Below are 22,721 nucleotides of genomic sequence, written 5' to 3' on the forward strand. Positions count from 1 at the left end.
ATGTATTACCTTACAGTGGCTTAAGTTTTTAATCAGTAGAGGTAGTAACAAAGTAACATCTTTTCTGGAGACTCTGACTCCACCTCTCTTGGGTGTTCCAAGTAAAAGTTGACTCTTAGAAGTGTTGTAACACAATTTGATAGAAAATAAATAGGGCCGAAGTTTACCTTTTAGCTTGTATAGTGCCTCTGTTTAGTCCATGCTGAAGGTACAGAGGTGATAAAATGGAAAACGTCCAGCAATTCTGAGGATACCATAGAAATTGTCCCATTCTGTCAGACTGGTATGTTAAATCAGCCATGAGTATTTACACTGTTTTGAGTTCGAAATAAATTGAATCTGGGAAACTCAGAATTAATAAAATGATATTGTAACCCACGGCTTGCCAGTAATTACTGGCATCACGATGATGCTACAGATGGTATGATGAGAGGGCTTTGAACGTGGAAGATTCACTTCTTTTTTTTTCCCCAATAAATTTTATTGGGGAATATTGGGGAACAGTGTGTTTCTCCAGGGCCCATCAGCTCCAAGTCGTTGTCCTTCAGTCTAGTTGTGGAGGGTGCAGCTCAGCTCCAAGTCCAGTTGCTGTTTTCAATCTTTAGTTGCAGGGGACACAGCCCACCATTGGGATTTGAACCGGCAACCCTGTTGTTCAGAGCTCACACTAACCAACTGAGCCACCTCACCTGTCCGCCACGGAAGATTCACTTCTTGAAACCTGTAGTTTTGGTCCAGCAGGAGGACTTCAACAAAGACATAGCTTTTTGTAAGGGCTTTTGGATATCAACTAATGTGCACTAAGCCCCTACTCTGTGCAGGTGCTTTGGTGGCCCTTGGGAGAACTTCGGTTGAATCTCTGAGGGCTGAGAGCAGTGTGCATAGTCCATTGAAGTGTTATGTCACATTCATCCTTGTGACAGTATCCAGAAGGGGCAAAACACATTACATGGAGATGTTATCTTCAGTACTGAATTTGCAAACTAAAAACCTTGAATGGTACATATTTTTCTCAGTTTTTAGGTTGAAGGCAAATATTTCTCGTACTGCAAATGATGAGATTATTTAAATTCCATAATACTAGCTTGTTGGATGTATTAGTTTCCTAGGGCTGCCATAACATAAGTTACTACAAAGTTGACTTAGAACAGCAGACATTTATTCTCTCACATATCTGTAGGCCAGCTATCTGAAATCAAGTTGTCAGGGTGGGTTCTTTCTTAGGGGCTCAGAGGAAGAATCTGTTCCATGCTCTCTCCTAGCTTCTGGTGGTTGTCTCATCCGTGGTGTCCCTTGGTTTGTAAACACATCATCCCAATCTCTGCCTTCATTGTCACATGACAGTGTCCCTTTGTGTCTCTGTGTACAGTTTCTTCTGATAAGGACATCAGTGATTGAATTAGGGTCTACCCAAATCCAGTTATGACCTCATCTTGATTATTATCTGCAAAGATCTTATTTCCAAATAAGGCCATGTTTACAACTTCTGGGTGGACACGAATTTTTGGTGGCACTATTCAACCCAGTAGAGTGGGTTTTGAATTGATTTATTTTAAAGCAATTTAATCGGGCAGTTAAGACAGTTTTTGATATTTCTGTTGAGAAAATCAGGATGTCTGTTCCTTATTGTCCACTGTGTGCAAGTTTTATTCCCCAGGCCTCCTTGCCTCCTGTAATGAAATTCACAATAATATTAACAGGTGAATTTGGCCAAGTATTCATTGAGTCTAGTGACTACAATATTTATTTTCAGAATGCATTTAATTGTTGCACATAACTTTTTATTTCACTCTATATATGTTCCTTATTTCAGAAGTTTCTCTGATGGAAATCTGTAGTAATCATGGTAACAATATATGCATCCCCCCAATTTTGAATGCATGTCTAAATTTCTGTTTTCTTGTTATTTTTGTTTTTATCTGAGAAAATCTTTTATGTGGCTTTGAATCACAAGTACTTGTCTATCCTAGTCCAACTTGGCAATTATTTATGATCATGATCTATTCATGATAATTTACCTTCTCGTTGGGGGAAAAAAAGCTAAAACAAAAACATAACTGCCTCCCATCATCATTAATAAATGGTGACGAAACCTCTCTCCTATCATAAATAGAACAACATACATGTTATGAAAATGGTTACGCACAGATTCTTGAATCAGCCAAGCCTTGTTATGGTGTTGAAGCTGTTTATTCATCATTTGAAACCCTGTAGTGATGTTAATATGTCTGTCTGCAGATTCTTTTAAAAAAGTGGAGCCTAACTCTGATCCTCTTGAATGTGTGTTGGACTTAGACACTCTTACTTCTATAAAGAATAGAATCGCTCCTTTTGAGGCAAAGTCATACAAAGAGTATTGTATTCGCCTGGCTTTTTCTCATGGATTATTCACTCTGGGGGAAGCTGGCTGCTATGTTATGAGGACGCTGGGGAGGTCCTATGGAGAGGAACTAAGGTCTCCTGCCAGCCGTCAGTACGTTTTCCAGTCATGTGAGTAAGCCACCTTGGAGGCAGATCTTCCCGCTCCAGTCAAGTTTCAGATGATGACAGCCCCATCCAACTCTGAATTCTTGATCCGCAGGAAACTTGGGGACATAATGTTTATTTTAAGTTACCAACTTTTGGGGTAATTTGTCAGGCTGCAAAAGATAAGTAATACAAACACCTTTCCCAGACCTGCCTTCAGTGGTCCTGAGCATGTAGGCAAAGCTGACCTAACTGCTCTAGAATTTTATTGGTATATGAAACAGAGTAATTGTGATTCACCCGGAGCTCCACAGCTGATTGAAGTAGAGTAAGAATTCTTTGCATTTCAAGTCTGTTGCTTATCCACTGAAACACTTCATTGCTAAAGGATGTATAAGATTTCTTTGTTCTGAATCATTGTGGACTACTTTTGTCTAGTACAAACTGGCAAATTTTTTTGTAAAGGGCCAGGTAGGAAATATTTTAGACCTTACTGGCTATACAGTCTCGGTGGACACTTCAGTTCTGCAGTTGTGTTGGGAAAGCAGCTATAAAAATATGTAAACAAATGAGCATGACTGTGTTCCAGTTAAACTTATTTACAAAACGGGGCGGGCCAGATTTAACCCACGGGCTATATAGTTAGCTGACTTCTGTTCTAGGGTTTTCCCAGACTGTTAACGATTTGGAGCTTACTGTTTTAAAAAAAGTATTTATTTATGTATTTATTTATGATACTTTTGAGCCATAAATTAGACCTTCTTTATCTTTGAGTTTGTACAAGCCCTGTGCTTTCCATACAATCATAATTAATAATCAGTTAAATGTATGGATTTTTAGCATAACTTAATTTTCTTTTTGTATTTGCCCCTGATTACATGAATAATAAATACAAATATTTGTGAGTACGCTAAAACCTTATCATTAACACTGTCGGTGGGTGAACGATTCGTATAAAGGCAGGGTCTCTTTACCTCAAGGCCTGTGAAATGGCCAAGTGAGCCCCCTGTGGTGCATGGGAGTCAGTTATCAATTACACTGCATCCTAATTGATCTCGGGGTTTCATTGTACTGCCAGTTAGCCTAGACTAGTTCTTGTAGCTACCTGGTGTGGGCAGAGACACACACGTGCCTCTTAGGGATGCTTTTTTCTCTTTTTTGGGATCCTGCCCACCCACACTCCCCCACCCTGATTAAATCATTCTACTTTATACCTTTTCTTCCTAATTCTTATCACAGTGGTAATTAAATAATTTGTTGTCTTCCCCTCTTTAGGCTCCATCAGGGCAGGTTTTGTGCTGGTCTGGTGACCGTATTCTGTGGCACCTGTCATGGCTCCTGGTCCACAATAGACACTTAAATGTTTTAGGAAGACGATTGACTGTGTTCTCCAAGAAGTGTGTGAGGAGAGGCTCTTGTCTCAAAAATTAAATGAGTTTTCCTCCCCTGTGCCAAATGTAAATACAGGGTAGGGGTGGAGAATGTTACCTTTTTAAAAAACTGAGATATAATTCACATAACGTAAAAGTTACCCTTTTAAAGTGCACAATTCAGTGGTTTTTAGTATACTCACAGTTTTGCAGCTAGCACCATGATTTAATTACAGAATATTTTTATCACCCAAAAAAGGAATCTTATACCCATACATATGTATTTTAACAATACCTAGAAAGCAGTATCTAAATGTATTTTATGAATCCTTGAATAGGGCTCTGAGAAAAAGAGGGCCCTTAGCTAGGTAGGAGTCATCCAGGGGACAGAGATGGGAAGACCTAAACAAAACTTATTTGATAAAGGAGAGACGTTGAAAAAAGAGGACCGATGATGGTAAATTGGGCGTGGAGTGATGAGGAATAACATCTACTAGAACAGGGTTGTTGTTGTTGGTTTTTTTTTTAAATCTGTTAGTTATAAATTCACAAAGGCCACGATCAGACTTGCTGCTGCCCAGTGGCTTCCCTGCAGTGGCTCACAGACAGTTCTGGGTGGATGAAGGAGGAGGAGGCTCCAAGAAGCTGAGGCGCACCTTTATGTATTCCTCCTGCGCTGTTTCTAATGACATTCTACTCAGTAAAGGGCCGGATAGATGATTGGTATGCTGGGTAACTATGGATTTCTTGGGAAAAAGCTTGCATGAGAGAAACCAGAATGGGAAAAGGGCTGGGTGACCACGTGTGGTCTCTGATGAAGAGATACTGTCTTCTATCACACAGGGGACCATTTTTCTTGTCTCCCAGAGCTGATAATTATATTAATTTACATGAAAAGTGAATTAATAGAGTGAGTAGCATGCAAGGAATGGAATGGAATGGGAAAGGGAGCATGGTTCTGGAAAAGTTTTCTGAAGGTGCACTGGCTCTTGAAAGGTCAAGAAGGGAGGGGGAAAAGTCATCCAGGTTAAAAAAACCAAAACGAAATAGCAGATGCAAGATGTGCATGGGGAACAGTGAGCGAGGGCCCTGACTGGACAGGGGTGTTGGGAGAAGAGGTTGGAGCTAGATTTTAGAGGGTGGCTTGGAATACCAGGTGAAGAAGGGAGGACGACCAGGGAAACGAATCAGAATCAGAGAATCCTGTGGTTGAACTAGGTTTCTCACGTTCAGATTCCCATATGCTTGAATATATCTAGTGACATAGGACTTGTTACCTCTGGAAGCAGCTTTCTCTAGCATTGCTTTGTGTTTATTTTTAAAGCTTTTTTCTTCTTAAATTAAACTGAAATATGTCTCCTTAACTTTCTTTCTGTTGTAAGAGGTTCTGCCATCTGGGCAACACTGAATATGAGGAAAGTGTGGTGTTTTGAGGAGATTATTCTCTCAGCTGTGTTCAGGAAGAGTTAAAGGGTTTGGGAGAGGGCATAGAGGCAGGGCCAACAGTCAGGAGAGATTGGGTGTGAGCTGGAGCTGTTAAGGAAGGAAAGGGATAATTGGTCACTTGTCAGGCACAGTTAACTCCCAGCTTGGCCTGTGCAAATCTTCTTTAGATAAAACTATGGACGTGGTACTTGAAAAGTTGTAATAATTTATTTTCCTGTGATTTGAATCATTTAGGGGAATGTGTTGAGGCAGCGTGTGCTACTAAAAAACTCTAGGTGAATTACCTAAAATTTGCATATTCTCCTCAGCTTGGAGCCATTAAGATTCTGCTGTGCTAGTTTTCAGTCATGTTTAAAAACCTATTAAAAGTATTTGCTTCAGTGTTTATTTACACTAATAAAAAGTCCATTAACAGCTTATTTTATGTTTCTTTTTATTTTAATTCACAGGAAGTGCAACAGTAGTACAGAAGTTCAGCATACCCTTTACCTAGTTTCTCCCAATGGTTGCATCTTACACAGTATAATGTCAACACTAGGAATTAATACTGTGTTTCCCCGAAAATAATACCTAGCCAGACAATCAGCTCTAATGCTACTTTTGGAGCAAAAATTACTATAAGGCCTGGGCTTATTTTACTATAATATAAGACTGGATCTTATATAATATAATATAATATAATATAATATAATATAATACCTGGTCTTGTGAATTTTTGCTCCAAAAGATGCATTAGAGCTGATTGTCTGGCTAGGTCTTATTTTTGGGGAAACACAGTATGTGTATATAATTCTCTGATTTTATCATATGTGTAGATTTATGTAACCACCACTGCAATCAACATACAGAATTATTTTATCATCTCCCTTTGCTACCCCTTTATAATCACACCCATACTGCTTACACTCCCTACCATCCCTAACCCTTAAGAACTAATGTCTCCATCTTTAATTGTGTCATTTCAAGAATATTGTACAAATGGAATCATACAGTATAGGATCTTTTGAGATGGGCGTTTTTCATTCAACATGACGCCTTTGAGAGCCTTCCACGTTGGTATAGCACCAGTTTGTAAATTTTAGGTAGTGTTCCATGGGTACCCCATGGTGGGGATATAGCTTGTCTTTTGATCCTCTTAACAGGTCTCTTGCATAGTAAAAGTTTCAAATTTTGATGAAGTCGAATTTACTGACTTTCACCATCCTCTATTATGGATCATGCTTTTGGTGTCATGTGTAAGAATTCTTCACCAAACTTTAGCTTTTGAAGATTTTCTCCAGTTTTCTTTTAAAAGTTTTGTAGTTTTACATTTAAACCTTTGACTCATTTTGTGTTAATTTTTGTACAACATGAGGTTTAGAGCAAGTTCATTTTTTTTGCTCCAGTACCATTTATGGAAAAGACAGTCTTTATTCCATTGAATTGCTTAATATTCTTGTTAAAAATTAGCTTTACTTGGATTACTTCTGGGTACCCTTTTTGTTTCATTGGTCTATGCGTCTATCCCTCTGCCACTACTGTACAGTCTTTATTGCTATAGCTACATATGTCTTACAGTTAGATAGATAGATTTCACCTACTTGATTTTTTTCTAAATTGTTTTAGCTATTCTAGTTCTTAAGCTTTTTCGTATGAATTTTAGATAATCTTGTCTATATCTATAAACTGGGATTATGATAGGAATTACATTAAACTTATAATCAATTTGGGGATTGACATTTTAAATATATTGAGTTTTCCAATTCATAAGTAAAATATGTTTACATCTGTTTAGATTTTTTTTCATTAGTGGTTAACATATAAGTCCTCTACATGTTTTCTTAGATTTACACTCTATCATTAATGAATAATTATAAATAGTATGTTATATTTATGTATTTTTATATTCTCTTTCATGCCCTTGGCTACCATCATATGCATTTTACCCTAGTTTTAATTCTAGCTTTGATATCATTTTATAATTTTCTTTTTAAAAAATTAAAAGTATTTTCAGGCATTTTTAAATGATTTAGTATACCTTGGAATTTATAATCTCTAAAACTATACTTTCTGTTGCATCATTTCTCTATTATTGGACTGAAAGGTTTTTGTATGTTTTTGATATAAATACTAGTGCTGTAGTGAATGAATACCATGTGCACGTAGTGTTTTCCTTTTTAAAATTATATTCTTGACGTACATTTCCAGATAGGAATGTAGGGACACAGATCTTTTTTACAAGTAAATTTATTTACAACAAAGTGCACAAATCAGTGTATAATCTGAAGTTTTACGTACATGCCTACCTTTGTAACTCATTCAGAAAGTTTCTTCAGGAAACTTTTAGGGCTTTTAAAATGTACTAGTAAATTGTTCTTTAGGAGGGTTAGATCTTCAGTTTGCTAATGTTCATATAACCTCACCAATTATAAGTTACAGAAATTCAACTCAAACTTTTTTAAACAAAAAGGGAATTTATGGGCCTTTGTAATTGGGAATTCCAGGAGTCCAGTAGTAAGTCTTCACTTATGATCATTGATAGGTTCTTGGAAACGGCGACTTGAAAGGAAATGACATACAATAAAATCAATTTTACCATAAGCTAATTGATACAAATAAGAGTTAAGTTTCTAGGGCATATTTCTGGTCATAAAAACATCAAACTACTAAATAAGGACCCCAAACACTTCTAACATTAAAATAAATGTGAGCTATCTATACATTTAAGAGAGATTAATAAATACAAGTAAAGTAATTATTTTCTAACCTCCCTATTCCGGTTCGGGGTCATGGGTGGCTGACTGGAGCCTATCCAGGCAGCTCAGGGTGCGAGGTGGGAACCAGCCCTAGACAGGATGCCCTTCCCGCAGGGTGCGTGCGCGTGCGTGTGTGCACACACTCACACTCAAACACACACTCAGACCAGGATGATGTAGACAGGCCTGTTCACCTCACTTGTATGTTGCTGGGATGTGGGAGCAACTGGGGTGCCCAGAAAAAACCTGTGCAGACATGGCGAGAGTGTGCCATCTACACGTAGCGGTCCGGCTGGGACTTGTTTTTTTTTCTTCTTCTTTCTTTTCCCATCAATGTTCTATAATGAAACAACATTGAATGGAACGATGTTATTCAAGGACCTGTAAATCCCGAGTTCAGGCATGGCTAGATATGACTGACTCCATGGATATGAGGCTTTCTTTATCACCTGCCTCCATGTATTTCCGTTTACTTCTATTTTCATATGTACATATTGGACAAGATGTCCACTTCTGGTTTGAGGTGGTCATCCTAGTTTTGTCATCCCAGCAGCAGAAGAACTTTTCTTCCTCAGTGTCTGTCTTAGGGGACTGATTATCTTTGCTTGGGGTCATGCTCAGCGCTGAACCAGTTTGTTTTGCCAGAGGAGACTGATTAGCCAGCCTGACTCACACGTTCACCACAGGACACAAGGAGTCGGCGAGAGTTCTCTAAGGGAAAAAGAGATAAAATGATGTTGAATAGAAACAAGTTGTCCTTGACAAGTAATGGGATAGTCCATTAAAATTTTTTGCAGTCCTTATAGGTGTAAAATGCTACTTTCTTTTTTAAAAAATTTGCATTATTTGGAGCTAATTGATGCTGAGCATTTCTTCATGTTTGTTTATTAATGTATCTGGAACATAAAGGTGCGTGTGAGAGCCTGTAGGGCAGTGATGGGATTTATAAACAGTGGTGCTCCTTTGCTGATTTGTTGAAGCCCTGTTATTTTTCTTTGGTTGGAATTCTGCCAGGTTTTCAAGAATTGAGTCAAGGCTTATTGGGCTGGAAGTGCTGATCTTCTAGATTTTCCATCACTAATCAGTCTGTTGGTGTTGCAGAGGGGGAGTAACTTGGGAGTTGAAAATCAAGACTTGATTGCATGTGTCTGTAATGGTTTTAATGGTAGGACCAGATTTAGTTTTGGCAAAGGTGGTAGAATTCTGTTGAATAGAGCAAGGATTATAGCTAAAGCCAACGAGTTTTACTGTCTTCCAGACCATTTGGCTTGATTTTTCTCCCATGGCTGCCATACCACTAACCACAGCCAGCCACCTCTCGTGTATGTGCTGTTATTCACATGGTGGACAACATGGAAACATTTGGATGATCCACTGTAGCCGCTTCTCCAGTATTGAAAAAAACATTTAATAGTGACACCTACAAATACCTTCTCTCTAAATGGCTAGAAGGTGAAAATAGAGTAAATTCTTCATCCAATAAATGTCCAATAAATAGAAAGCAAACACTTTAATGTTTGGCTTGTAGTTTCCCCCCTTTTATGTCTGTTTATGTTGAAGCATTATTTGTCTTAAGATTTTTTTTGGAGGCTTTCTTTTCAAGTTCTGGTTTTTGGATCATCATTCCATTTCAGGTAACTTTGATTATAGTACAAGTGCATTGTCCTTGAGTAGAAGTAGGACTTCAGCTTCTTGAGAGCAATCAATGTGTTCAATGCTAAGTCTCAATTGTTACAAGAACCATTTTTTCTGTGGAAAGTGTCTTGTCACTTTTAGAACAAGAAAACAGTATTTATTGGTCTACTAAAACAAGAGTTAAAACTGTTGAGTTTGCTAGCATCTGCGCGTGATCTTAGCAGCTATAGTTGATTGGTGAGTATACTCTTTAATGGTCTTGTTGCACAGATAACGTCTCAACTTTTTAAATCTTGAAAGCACAGAATTATCCAGTCAGATGAAACTGACAGTCTCTTAGAGCATTGACTTAAAGAAGGGATAGTCAGTGAGGGTTTTTAGTTGATACTAATTAAGAGACATTCTTTTATATATCTCAGTAATTGTGTAGTGAAATTGAGGACGTAGATGCCATCTTCCTTGGTGCAGCTTGAATGCTTTGTTTATAGGGAGGAAAAAACACACATATGAAGGTGTGTGTGTGTGTGTGTGTGTGTGTGTGTGTATGTGTTGGCAAGGCAGTTTTAAGGAAAATGATATATTTTATCCCTGACGAAAGGATGGATGTTGAGCACAAGCTGTCAGGCACTTGAGGCATAATTTTTTCCCTGGCAACTGACTAGAGTCAGATTGAAGGAGGTGAAAATTGGTCTCCTGTCCAGTGCAGATGTTGACAGCTTCAGATGGATGTATCCACATCTAATATAGGCAGCCTGGAAGACAGATATTAAAAGGCAGATGTGATCAGGACAAAGCAGCTGTCGGTGACTGTTTCGAATAGGGTTTGAGAGGTAGACAGGAGGCAAAGTGAAGTCTGGCTTTGCTAAGTGTATGATGTGAAGACTTGAAACATAGCTTTGAGGAGCTTTGTGTGGGTGTGTGAGAGAGATGGCATTTTAATTTGTCTGGTCCTGTGAGTGTGGTTTTCATCAGGTTGGGATCATGAGCTTGATCTTTTATATATGGGCTCTAAATTTTCACAGGAGAAAAATGACAAGTATTTCAACTCTGTAATATTGAGCATGGGTTTCAAAAAGTGTTAATAATAATGCTCTGGAAGAGCAATAGTAGAGAAACATTTAACATTTTGAAAAAGATTAAAGTTAAGTTAATTAGGATTTCAGATGACTGTAATCACTTTCTTCATTAAACCTAACAGAAAGCTGCTGATTTTTCTCATACTCTTGCTTTGAATTCTGGCTTCTCATTTGTTAACCTGCCTTTCCCCCTTGCCGTCTGGGTAGATTTTTCATCCTGTTTTGTAGATGTCTCTTTTCATGTGATCCCCTGATGGCTGGGTCTGTGGTTAGAAATGTTTCCACTCCAATTCCTACCCTACATATGTTTCTGAAGACTGTGATTAATTTAAAACTTGTTCATTATTGACCCCCATTCCTCCACTCACATCATTTAATCCATTTTCTCTTGCTCTTCATTTAACTTGAGCAGGAAAAGCAAAATATAAATTCTAAAAAATCATTAACTGGTTATCACCCGGGTGTTTTATGACCTAAAGTTGTCTGTCTGGCTTAAACTGTAAGTCGCTAGGGTAGAGGCTGTATTTCCTTTGACTTGGGATGTGTCAAGGATGCTGTCTGTTTCCGGATCGCTATCCTGTGTGAGCATATGCTGCTTTGCAGAGACTCAGGTTCTGGTGTAGCCAGCTTGGAAGTGAGGAAAGGAGAATGAACTTATTAAATTCTAGTTTCCTGTGATTTTGAAATTGCTCCTCTTTTTTTTTTTCCAAGTCTGTCTTGTTAACTCACAAAATAAGTAACACTAACTAGGAATAATAATGCTTAAGTTACGGTGGGTAATATTATCACCTTAATATATGAGTATTTGTCCAGCGTAGCCAAGGAGTTATCTCAGGTATTGCAATTTTGACTTTGGCAGGACTTCACCCATGATGATGCAGTAACGTGGTTTCTACTAGTTAATTTCTTAAGAAAGTGATTCCAAGTTGAAATGCATGTTATGCATTTATTTGAATGTGTAATCAGGAAGTAAGCTCCTCTCTTTGAAGTGTTTCTGAATAGCAGCAGGGCACACTTGAATTAGTAAGGAAAATGAGAACATGAATATGTGTAGTACTCCTACTTTTTTTTTTTTTTTTAATCAATCCATTCTGTTGACTGGAAAAAGTAGGAGTTTCAAAGCTGTTTCTTACTTCCAGATGATGGGGAAGGATGTGGGTTAAGAGTTTTCTGGGTGTGCTCTGGACTGATTCCTGTTGGGCTTATAGTGTTTAAATAACATGATATTAAATGTTTATTTCCTGGGTTGATTTTCAAAAGATAAACATTTTTTGTGGATTAAAAATGGCACCACAGGAAAGTTCTCTTAAAGCATCTGTCAGGGATTCTTTGAATTGTTGTCAGTTTTTCTAAAATTATGGAGGTATCATCTAGGGGTCTGTGATTTTTGCCAAATATCCCCCAGTGACGAAGGGAAAGCTGAAGGTGGGGAGGATTAAGTGTTTTACTCAGATTCATCCTTATGTTACAGGGCATGTGGGTTTTACAAGATGTATATACAGAGCATATAAAAAAATGTATACACATTTTAAGAAAGGAAAAAGCTGTATTAAAATTGTAATAATTTATACCGATAACAAAAGATGAATACAAGTCATGTGTATACATATTTTTGGCACCCCCAGTATATATATATACCACCATTTGGTTCCTTCCTATAGGACTGTTATGAAATCTGTTATTCTCTGCAACTGTTGCCAATTTATTTTCATTGACAAGTGTGGAAAATGTCTTATTTTATTACCAGGTCATGAAAAATGAATTAAAATTTTTTTTGGGGTGTGGGGAAAGGAGTTGGGACAGCTCGGGAAATGAGTATTTATTCTTTTTTTTTTTTTAAATCCTTATGCCCATGTGGCATGTTTTGGGGTGGCAGATTCTTTTTTTTTTTAAGATTTTATTGGGGAAGTTGAACAGGACTTTTACTGGGGAACAGTGTATACTTCCAGGGCTTTTTTTCAAGTCAGGTTGTTGTCCTTTCAATCTTAAGTTGTGGAGGGTGCAGCTCAGCTCCAGGTCCAGTTGCCATTGTTAGTCGCAGGGGGCAGAGCCCACCATCCTTTGCGGGACTCTAGGAGTTGAACTGGCAACCTTGTGGTTGAGAGCCCACTGGCCCATGTGGGAATCGAACCTGCAGCCTTTGGAGTTAGGAGCACGGAGCACCAACTGCCTGAGCAACCTGGCCGGCCCCTGAATATTTATTCTTGATTATTTTGAACTTAGCAAATAATTTTGTGAAGCCTTGGTCCTGTCAGTTTATTATTTTATAAAAGTTGGTGGAATGGTAAAGAAATAAGAATAGTTTTGTCACTTTTTGGCGAGATCCCTTAATCAGATGTATTTAAGAGAATTTGGTATAAATAGGTTTATCAATGGAGATGAAGCACTAAAATAGTGGCTTTCAAGAATTAGGAATCCCATGATAGGGAAGTTTTAGGTATTCAAAATCCAAGGCTGGATGTTTTTTATTTTCTACTGTGTAAAAAGATTCCAAGCTGTTAAATATGGGGGGTGATGGGGAGGTGGTTATAGCTGACTTAACCTGTGATGTTGGTTGCTTACTTGTTTTTTCTTCCTCTGGCTGTTCCCTGGGTAGAATTGAAAACTTTTTTTTAAACAAAAATTAATATTCTGTAGTAAACATGTTTTTGATAGTAAGAGCAAAATGATGAAAATAAAAATCAATTATAATTTTATTAGCCAGAGATGAAACCAATGGTTTACATTTTGGTCTAGACCCCTCCAGTTTGTTTTCTATGAATGTACTCATGTGGGTAGAAATATGTTTTGCTCCATTTTGTCATTTTTTTACTTAATAGATTCTGAATATCTTTCAGTATCATTATGTATTTTCCTACAATGTAATTTTTAATGGCTTAATAGTATCCTCTATAGAGTAATACAACCTAAGGAGGTTATTTTTGAGCCAGAAAACCAAAGACTTCTCTAATGTTATGGCCAGAGTTTTATTCACTTTTCAAACACTCAAAACATCAAAGGAGTATGATAAAATAGGACATTTTTATCTTAAAGACTGAAGGCTGTCATTGATAACAAGTATAGTATGAGCTATTTGTCTGAGAAGAAAAAAATTTTAGACATTTAAAATCATTTTGAGATAAAGAGATCAAAGTGACTTGAGCAAAGGCGTCTGGGAAATCAGTGGGAGAGGGGGAATCAGAATTCCACTATGGCCATGAAATTGGTCCTGAAATGACTAAATACTTTGAACACATTTAAGATGGTAAATGTCTTTTAACTCTTCTGGAAGCTTCTGTCATTTTGACACAGGGTTTTTGCTGGTCCTCGAAAGCATATCAGGTGGATGTCTTAAAATATCTTGCCCTGTTGGATTTGGCAGTTGATAATAAACAATACGCTTTCATAAAATGTTCTATTTAAGAAATGTCTATTTAAGGTCTGTATAATAGTTGAACTTCACCTGCAACAACTAAACAACAAATAAGGACAATGAGATTGGGACTGCGAGAGCCTCCTTATTTTACCATGCGGCTTACCCATAGTTTGGATAAGCTTTTCAAGACAGCGATTTCACAGAACTTTCATAGTTTATAATGTATGCTAATTTTCCTTTTTGTTTTTGCACCGACATTAATAGCCATGAGTTTTTTATGCCTTAGCAAAGAAATTTTGTATATAGACTTTTTTGAGTGTTTAGGTTATTCCTTTCTAGGAAACCCTGAGTTTTATGTATCACAGACATGAATTAAAAATATTTTACATTACTTGTTCTTTTTAAAACTTTTTTTAAAAAAGTATATACATTATAAAAAATTAAACAAACAAACACAAACAGCAGGAATATTCACCCATCAGACTATATCACCTTGTGGTATACCACTATTAATATTTTTGTGTATATTGGTGTGTTTTCCCCCATCCCACTCCCATGACATATGCATATTGTGGTCTCCATTGTCATGTGCAGTATAAATTGTTCCGTATCTGCTATTTAAGGTGGAAATTAATTTTTTTTTCCCATTAAGATACCTGAAGTGGGTGGGTTATATAATTTATAGAAGATAAGCCCTGTTCCTCTGCTGGACTTGCAAAATTCTTATCTTTTTCTAGACCTAAAGGTAGAAAGGTTCTGGTCAAGGAACATATTAGAAGTATCCTTAGTATTATTTTAGGGAAGGTATAATTTTGCTTTATCTATTGGGTCCCCTTGGAGGACTTTTGAAGGTTGTAGGGATATTTCTATACCTGGATTTCTGAGGCCCTGGGAACCTCTGCCCTGGCAATGTAATTGGGAGCTGTTCTTGTAGTATTGACATGGGCTTTTCGGTATGTGAAGTTGTAAATGGGGTAGGTGAGGAAGATAAGTTCCTAAAAACAGGAAGGAACCTCAGGTTGGCTTAATTCGTTTAAAACAAACAAATGGAAAAGGTAAGGCCCAGCAAGGAGAACTAAATCAAGCTTTGTAGCTATTACCACAAAAGGACCAATTTTTACTACTTTCTGCACTATGGAGATTAGCGTGAAGGAGGCTCCCCCTTTATGGCTGCAACATTACAAATTAAACGCCAATCCCCCTCCCCCATCTTTTAGGAAACTTACTAGCATGACTTTATTTCTAAAAATGTAAGAAACGGTGTACAAGTAATGACCATGTTCTGAATAGATTGAGGAATTGGAGAAAGTAGATGGTCAAGTTGGAGGGGGCACAGAAGTATTTGTTGAGCTTTGCATTTATTACCACATTTAATTTTCAAAACAGTCTAGTGAGGTGCAAGACGGTAGTCTCATTTTATGGAAGAAAAAACGAGGTAGAGATAAAGCAACTCAAGGTCACACAGCTGCCAGATAGCAAAGTTGGGATTCAGACCCAGTTCCAATACCTTGTTTTATCTGTACCGGACACTGTCCCGGGAGAATAATGTTCAGTTGACTCTTGAACAATGTGAGGATTAGGGATACTGAGCCCGCATGGTCAAATCTGTGTGTTTGACTCTCCCAAAATTTAGTAGTCCCTGGTATCCGTGGGGGATTGGTCCCAGGACCCCTGTGCGGACACCCAAATCCAAGGATGCTCAAATCCCCTATATAAAATGGCACAGATCAGTGTATACAGTTGGCCCTCTGCATCTGTGGATTGCCACCTGCAGATGGAAAACAGTACAGGTATTTACTGAAAATATCCACGTATAAGTGGGCTAGTGCAAACCCTTGTTCATGGGTTAACTATATATCCATTAACGTTACCTTGTAACATTCTTTGTTTTAAAAGAGCAGCATAATAGAATATCTCTAGGCAAATGTTAAAAAAGAAAAAAGAATAACCAAGCCTTCTGTTTTTTATTTTTACTGTCTGTTTTTCTCTCTCATACACACACCCACCCACACACAGCTTTCAAGCCTGTCCTTTCCCTTTAACTTTATAAAAAGTTGGATTGCTTTGACGTATTTGATTACAAATACTCAAGATATTTGATGCTTCAGAAAGGTCTTGATCTTGTCCTGTGCTAAGGTAGAACTGTGGGGTTTTGCTTTATTTCCCTTAAAATTGCGCTTTGTCTTTGTTTTGAATGCCAGAGGAGCTTAACTTTCACCCCCAGCTTAGTTGCGGGGGGTGGGGGGAATGCCCAGGCCCGGGCATGTTTATAGACCTGATTTCATGGCAGATAGAACAGTAGTAGTGGGTTCTCTTAAGTTTCATCTTCTTTGTACCTTAGTTAGTACCAGGTGTAGTGTAGTTGGCTGGAGACAGCTGGGACAAGGCCAGAAGACCCAGTTAGACACGTATTCTCGGCCTTGACTGCTGACCATGTGACCTTGGACACAGTGCCCGTCTGCCTCAGTTTCCCCAGTTTGCCTTTGTTTTGTATGAGGAAAGAGCGCTTTTGATAACTTACAAGTATGCTATAACTGGCAGTTATATTGTTTTTAAAGAATTCTTGATTTTTTTTGTATATAGGTATATATTTAAATTATTAAACATCTCAAGTCAATCTTAGCGTCATGTTCCTTTTACAGATATGACTATTCAGAGAAGTTTGTGGCCCTTGTTTTTAAATAGTGTCTTATTTACGTGTTTGTTCATAGTTTTGTGAGTAGAGAAAATTTGAACATTTAAAAAAATTTGAACATCCATCATACAGTCTGATTCTGATAGATTTTTTTCTTTACTAGTACCATGCGCTAGCCATTGGAGTTAAGGATTTGCCATTATTGTGGCTGTGAGCTAGAAGAGGTTAGAATGGAGGCAAATATATTTCATTTACTTCTTCCTTCCAGTTCCACTTATTTGTTGTCATTTGACCTGATATTATTTTGGAACAAGATCATGCTGGCTGTCAAAGGCATGAGGCTGTTTAAGAGGAACCTGGGTGGGAGTGAGAATTTAGGAGGAGGAGGAGGTTATGGTATAAAGAGATTAGAGTTGGTGAAAAATGAAAAATGGGGGATTAGTACAGTGAGGTTAAGTGATTCAAATTAAATTCAGAATTATCTACAACACTTTTTACTTGTCCGTTTGAATGTAAGCTAATCATTGAAGAGTTTTGATTCATTTTAGACAGACTATAGTTTTAAGAAGCTACTTTAAATCCATCCTGATTGGCCTAATCTGGGCCTTTACTTCTGCCACAGTTCTTTCATTTACCTCAGGTTAACTTCCTTTTTCATTTCCCATAGCAGCTGCTTCACAGTTTCTTCTACTATACTCAAACCCTCATTTCCATTTCCACCGGGCTCAGTTTTTAGAAGAGTCTCATTTACTGCTTTGGAGAAAACTCAGATTCCCTGACAGTGCTAAGCTTCATATTGCCTGGAAGCTTCTTGCTCCCTCTGCTTTCACTTCTCACTTCAGGGTACAAGAACTCCTCCTCCTCTCATGGCTCTCACTTCCTCCTGTGGTTCTGATTATGTGGATTGCTGTCTGTGATCTAGAACCTTCATTCTGCAATTATGTGTCCTTAGTGTCTTTTTGCCTGCCTCTCCCCTCAGTCTAATTCCAACCGTGATGGTAGATTACAAGGGAGTGCTGGCCCTGTCTAATCGCTCTGCTGGGCATTGGATTTCATCTCCACGGCAGTGCCGGGAGGTAGATACACAGAGTCCTCACCTTGTACGGTTCCAGTGTGCACAAGTATTACACCTTGTCCACCCATTCGTTAGTTGGTGTGTGTGGGTTGTTTCCACATTTCAGCGGTTGAGAATAGTGCTGCTGCGAACATTCATGTGTAAGTTTTTGTGTGGACACGTTTTCAGTTCTCTCGGGTAGATACCCAGGAGTGGAATTGCTAGGTCTGATGGTAATTCTATATTTAACTTTTTGAGCAACTGCTAGACTGTTTTCCAAAGTGGCTGCACCATTTTGCATTTTTGTGAAGTTTCCAATTTCCCCATATCCTCGCCAACATTTGTTATTATGTGTCTTTTTGATTATCGTGTCCTATTAGAGACGGAGTGATCATCCTATTGTGATGCTGATATGCATTGCCCTATGGCTGTTGTGGGTGAGCAGTTTTTCATGTGCTTATCATTGTTGAGATGTAAGAGTTCTTTGTATATTGTGGACACCAGATCCTTACCACTTTCTTGATAGTGTCCTTTGAAGCACAGAAATCTTTAATTTTGGTGATGTCCAGTCTACCTATTTTTTCTTCTGTTGTTTGTAATTATGGTGTCATAGAGAGGAAACCATTGCCTGATTCAGAGTTCATGAAGACTTAATGGTTCCTTCTAAGTGCTTTGTTAATTGTAGCTCTTCCATTTAGGTTTTGATCTATTTTGGAAGTATATGATATGAGGTAGGGGTCCAACTTTTTTCTTTTACATGTGCCCTAGCACTATTTGTTGAACAGACTATTTTTTTTGCCCCCTATTGAATGGTCTTGACAGCCTTGTTGAAAATTAATTGACTACATTAGTGGACTCTCATTTGATTTTGTTAAACGGTTTTCTCTTGGAAATTCTGGTCTTGTTGTTTTTGACAGTTCATAACCTTGGCTCTCTGTCACAGTCTTCCTCCCTTACTCCTAAATCCAGTCTCAAGGGCTCCAGCTTTTTTTTTTTTTTAACTTCTCCATTTTATGTGCACTCATACAGTCTCTGGCTCTCTTCTCTGTCTCAGGATAACCATAGCTCGAAACCTTTAAGTAATATTCAATGCTTTCTTTCCCCTCACTCTTCATAATCAAAGGTTACATTATTTCACCCCTGCCTGTATAATGTACTACTATTCTTTCCTGAGCTCTTACTGTGGCTCGTGACCCATCTCTCTGGTCAGGTTTATTATATGTACTTTTATTAGGTTAATCCTGTGTCTCTATGACTTCCACTTCACTCTTTGGCTCAGGGATCTTCTTTGTACTCTGTCCATGGCCTTTTCACCCCCATATTCCTCTTCTGTACACATCCCTCTCTTTCCACTTAGGCTAGAGAACCCAGGCCCCAAACATGCCTTCCTTTTGTATACTTCAGCTTGATAAGTGGTTATAAGAACATAAAAGCATTGGCATTACAAATTCTGGCTCTACTGTTTACTGTTAGGTGACTAAGTTAGTTAACCTGTCTACGCTTTAGTTGTCTTCTTTGTAAAGAAGGGCTAATACCTACTTTCTAGGTGGCTGATAGGATTAAATAAAATATGATAGTGCCATAGAGTGTGGACATTTATTAAATGTTGTAATCTGTGTTGCTGTTCCTTTTGTTGAGGTGCTGATTCTCTTTACTGCCAAAAGTCCTCCCTATGCTTCGAGGATCGAGTCCATTTAGGATTCCATGTCTTCCATAGAACTTGCTGGCATTTCACTTCTTTCCCAAACTGGTCGTTAGTGCGTCCTCCTTTGAAACCTATGGTACTTTGTGCCTTTCTTATAACTTGTGTATTAAAATGCCACTGATTTCTGTATGGTCACATTCATTTTTTCTAGATTATAAACCATTTGAAAGCAGGGATAGTCTTGTTGAATTTTGTATCGCTGGCAGTGGATTTGTTTGTTTGGTAAGCTCTCAATAAATAGGTGAAATTATTTATTGTATAAAACCAATATCTCGTTTAATATTAATATTGTTTAAGGCAAATATCTTTTCCTGAAAGGCTTTTGAGACAACTTCCTGCATGAGTAAATAGCTTTTCCTATTGTCTTCTCATAGTACCTTGTCCACAGGGCTATTGTGATTCTGATTGCATTGTAATACTCCCTAATTTGTGAGCCCTTTGAGGTGCCTTGTCTTAATTAGCTTTCAGTTGTTTGCCATGGAGCTCCATGAGCACATCTTGTTTCTTGTGCACTGTACCACTGGCACCTAATACGGTCTTTGATATATAGTGGGTGCTCAAATATTTGTTGAGTAAATAACTAAATGAATGAGCTCTGTGTTTATAAGTACCATAAGATAACATTTTTAATGTTATGTACCTACATAATTGCCATATGTCTATATCTTACATACAGGAAAAGCTTTTAACTATGAAATTCTTCATAGTGAGTTATTTCTGACCTGACAAATACGCTTGTCTTTACTCTTAGTATATATGTTGCTTCTAATCCATGACTCCAAGGGTGAATTTAACTCCTCCCCCACCACCCCAAGCTCATGTTCTGCAGCTAAATTTGATAGTTAGGAGAAATTTGGTAGGTCTCTTTGGAAGCAGCTAGGCTTCTTGAGAATGCATTTTTGCGTTTGTGAAAGAGATGAGAAAGTGAATGGCCTTTAAGCTTTAATCTGAAGTGGGCACATTCAGCCAAGGGAGGGAGTATATGCTTTTCCAAGAATCTAAAGATAGTCACCACACAGGCCCTGTCAGTATAATTCAAAAGGGAAGCAGCCCTGGCCCCCGCTTTGCTTCCAGCTATAAGAAAAGGACAGCAGGTGCCTTAAATGATTATTAATGGAAACAAATGGCAAAAACTATGTTATTGTACAAGTTTTCTAGGAAATGTTATAAATAAATTCTTAGCATTGTTGAACTCAGAATGGTATAAGCTGGATATTCCTAATAATTATAGTAAAATGTACGTTTTTAGCTTTATTTTCTTTCTTATGGCTATAATACCTGTTGCAGAAAATGTTTTTATAAGTACAGAATAATATAGAGTCAGATTGTAACCTAATATAACTATTGTTTGCCTTTTGACTCCACAATCTTTTCCCTTTTTTAAAACCCCAATTACATACATTTTGTGTCTTTTTTCTGCTTAAGGTTTTATCATAAGCCTTAACATTTTTTTTCATACATATGTTAATATTTGCAGAACAGTCAGTTATAGGCTATACCATAGTGTACTTAGCTAGATCTTTATTGTTTGAGCACTTGAGCTGTTGGCAGTGTTTTGCTCTGAGGAAAATGAATGAGTTGGTGATTAAACCCTGTCTTTTCACATACTGGTGAGTCTCTGTAAGAGCCGTGCACATTAGATGTTGGAATGGTTAATGAAGTGTGGTGGTCCTACATAATGGCTCCTGTATTTCTGTATCATTCTGTGAAGGTGAGGGTAGATTGTATTAGATCCATTTTTTTCTCCTACTCAAGTCTTGGATTTCTTTTTCTTAGTATACATGTAATGAACTTTTTGGGAAAGGAGTATTATTAGATCAGTGGAAAGAAGTGTTTTTAAGGTTCTTGATATATAGTGCCAAATCATTTTCCAGATATCGTGCTTTCACCAGCAACATATGAGGCTGCTTTTCTTAGTAACCGCTATAAAACAAAAGAAAAAAACCCCTTAAAATAAATTCCATGCATGAAACATACAAAATTTGCACTGTTTTAATCTTCTTTTTAGCGTGGACCAGCTGTTTGGCTCATGCCTGCTCTTGGTTTTTTGTTCTGTAAAACAGGTGACTTGATGAAGAGCGCTGCCGGAGAATTTGCAGATGATCCCTGCTCTTCTGTGAAGCGTGGCAACATGGTTCGGGCAGCTCGAGCTTTGCTCTCTGCTGTTACCCGGCTGCTTATTTTGGCTGACATGGCAGATGTCTACAAATTACTTGTTCAGCTGAAAGTTGTAAGTACAGGCCTATGTGTGTAATTTGTTCTATCACAGTGAGACTGCTGCTGGCCATACTTAGTTCAGCATTCCTTAGGATTTGGTTTGCTTTTGAACTTGGTTTACCTAAATGGACCAGCAATGTTTTTCTTTAATTTCCACTTACTCCTCTATTCCAAGAGTACATCATACTGGTTCTGCTGTGAGCCTGTGTTGTCTTGGTTCTAATGAAGGACTTGTAGCAAATGTATTGTTTTGACTCCTTCCTTTTTTCTGCAGTAGTGATTAAACATTTCCTTCTATCAGTAGAGTTCTAGTGTTGAGAAACCAAGGTATGTTAAATTCCAGATAGAAGAGAAAGAAGTCAGTAAGGCTCTCCCTTCCACCTCCCGTAAAACTCCCTTGTAGTAGTAGCTGCCCACATGTTTGAGGGCTATGTACACTCAAGAGAGCCTGGATTGCTATATGAATAGTGGTTAAAAGGCATTAAAAAATTCTAGATCTTTTTTATATCAAGCTTACATGGTTTAGAATTTTTCTTTTTTGGGGGGTATGTTTAATAGGTGGAAGATGGTATTGCGAAACTGAGGAATGCTGGCACTGAACAAGACTTGGGAATACAGTACAAAGCCCTGAAACCTGAAGTGGATAAGCTGAACATCATGGCAGCCAAAAGACAACAGGTACAGTCATGATTTGGGGATATATTAAAGTTGTTTATATTATTACCTACTGGGAAAAATCCATTTTGCCTAAGTTTTCTGAAGATACCAGTACTTCCCTCTGCCAATATAGTTCCATTAAAACATTTAATTTACCAAGTATCCTTTCAGTATTGTTTTTAATAAAGCTGTAATTAAGTTGTATTCATGTTATGCTTCTATTTTAAATCTCAAAACTTTTCCTTTAAGTAGCTCAGCAATTTGTGATCGTGTAGAGAGGTGATAGGCCTTTGTTAGGTGCATTCAAGGATTAACTTGAGTTGGTGATGGAGTTTAATTCAGATTTTTAAAAACCTTAAACCAGTTTAAA

At 37.8% G+C, this 22,721-nt stretch overlaps 1 protein-coding gene across 3 annotated transcripts in view; it reads left to right on the plus strand.

Moving 5' to 3' along the window:
* Window positions 1–22,721, plus strand: part of CTNNA1 (catenin alpha 1) — a 281,607-nt gene that overhangs the window by 149,330 nt on the left and 109,556 nt on the right. For all 3 annotated transcript variants that reach the window (XM_074313590.2, XM_074313589.2, XM_074313591.2), the window contains 2 exons: window positions 21,541–21,707; window positions 22,253–22,372. In XM_074313590.2, the coding sequence (XP_074169691.1) occupies window positions 21,541–21,707; window positions 22,253–22,372 (287 nt within the window). The remainder of the gene's footprint in view (window positions 1–21,540; window positions 21,708–22,252; window positions 22,373–22,721) is intronic.

Source organism: Rhinolophus sinicus, chromosome 5, assembly GCF_057876585.1.
Source record: "Rhinolophus sinicus isolate RSI-liver-muscle chromosome 5, RSI-T2T, whole genome shotgun sequence".
In the NCBI taxonomy this organism is placed as follows: Eukaryota; Metazoa; Chordata; class Mammalia; order Chiroptera; family Rhinolophidae; genus Rhinolophus; species Rhinolophus sinicus.